The sequence below is a fragment of the Aplysia californica genome, unplaced genomic scaffold (assembly GCF_000002075.1).
Source record: "Aplysia californica isolate F4 #8 unplaced genomic scaffold, AplCal3.0 scaffold00003, whole genome shotgun sequence".
Lineage (NCBI taxonomy): Eukaryota > Metazoa > Mollusca > Gastropoda > Aplysiida > Aplysiidae > Aplysia > Aplysia californica.
The window spans coordinates 2,019,523-2,020,895 of NW_004797273.1; the positions used below are offsets into that span (position 1 = coordinate 2,019,523).

General features: G+C 42.6%; 1 protein-coding gene across 1 annotated transcript in view; it reads left to right on the plus strand.

Annotated features, from left to right (window-relative positions):
• Positions 1 to 1,373, plus strand: part of LOC101862078 (transmembrane 9 superfamily member 4) — a 45,482-nt gene continuing 44,109 nt past the window's right edge. Inside the window, exon 1 of the mRNA XM_005089112.3 lies at positions 1 to 101. Within this exon, the coding sequence (XP_005089169.2) occupies positions 60 to 101 (42 nt within the window). The 5' untranslated portion in view covers positions 1 to 59. The remainder of the gene's footprint in view (positions 102 to 1,373) is intronic.

A 1,373-nucleotide genomic window follows, 5' to 3' on the forward strand; every position in this document is an offset into this window, starting at 1 on the left:
GACAGAAAACGGAAGCGGCTAACAAATGTGACGTCACAGTTTCCACGTTTGTCAACAAAATGGCGTCCATAGTGAAAATGGCCATGGAGTTTGTTTACACGGTAAGTTGTTGATTCACTTCGAAATTAGAAAAATAACGGAGTAAGTGGAGAAAGCATTATTGCATTTGATTATTTGGGTCCTTAGTTGCTATTTCGAGAAGATGCGCGGACAGTGTAGATATAGAGTCTAGCAGTTTAAATGTTATCACACTGCGATACACATCTAATCTCAGCTAGGCTAGGCCGCTAGGCTAGCCTGGCCTAGAGCCTAGACTGGAGATCTAGACTAGGGCAGGCCCTGCCCCTAGTCTAGATGTACATTTTTATTTGTGATGATGATCTCTGCTTGCATGCCTTCTGACATTTTAATTGTTGCTTTGTTTTACATTGTGACAGACAATGATTAGATCATGATGTCACTTTCACTTGTTGACTTGTTGTACTATCATGACTGAGAAAGAAACGACAGAGTATGAGTAGTGAGTAGTAAGTTAGTAGAGTACGTCCTGTGGTGCGATATACAGTAAGCGATCTTTTGTGGATATCTCTGGAAGTTACAGGTCGATCTTCATGATTTTTTCACCAGAAGTTAGAAAAACTTCCTCTCTATACGGTGTACATAGCGCATTACTGTAACAGCAGTTTAAAATTTCTATATATGTTGTGGTGGTGTTTGTTTGGTAACGTGTGTCTGGTTTGGTGCGCAAGGTTTCTGGTTTGGTGCAACATATCGTCTTGTTGGGTGCGCAATAGTACCATGTTTACAGCTCTAGATCTAGATCTAGCTCTTTTCTGACACTTTTCATCTTTCTCTATCCTTGCTTTGTCTTCTTTTCCTTGCAAGAAGTTCCTGTACTGACCATAACGGAAGGCCAAGGTCAATTAGGCGTGTTCTTTTTGGGAGCTGTGCGCCCCCTGACAGGAGATTTCCTTACACCTTGTGTATGTGTTTTGATAATGGATAAAAAGAAAGGTGCTGTGGACACAAGAAGGGGAAAGAAGAAAACAAGAATAAGACTATACCTCTAGACTAGTATTTTAGAAGGAAAAGGACAAAAAAGAAGAAGAAAAAGACGTGAAAAGAAGAAATTGAAAAAGAAAGGTGCTGTGGACACAAGGAAGTGAAAGAAGAAAACAAGAATTAGACTATACCTAGACTAGTATTCTTTAACCCTCATCCTGCGGGCGCCGGGTTTATGTAGCCCGATAAGCCTATTTCGGCACCTCGCCTGCGTTCTGGTCCCGAGTCAGTGTAGCTCCTGGCTCAGCGCACGCGCAGCGCGCATCCTCTTACGTGCCATTCGGGTCCCGAGTCGGATCCCCATTCACGCA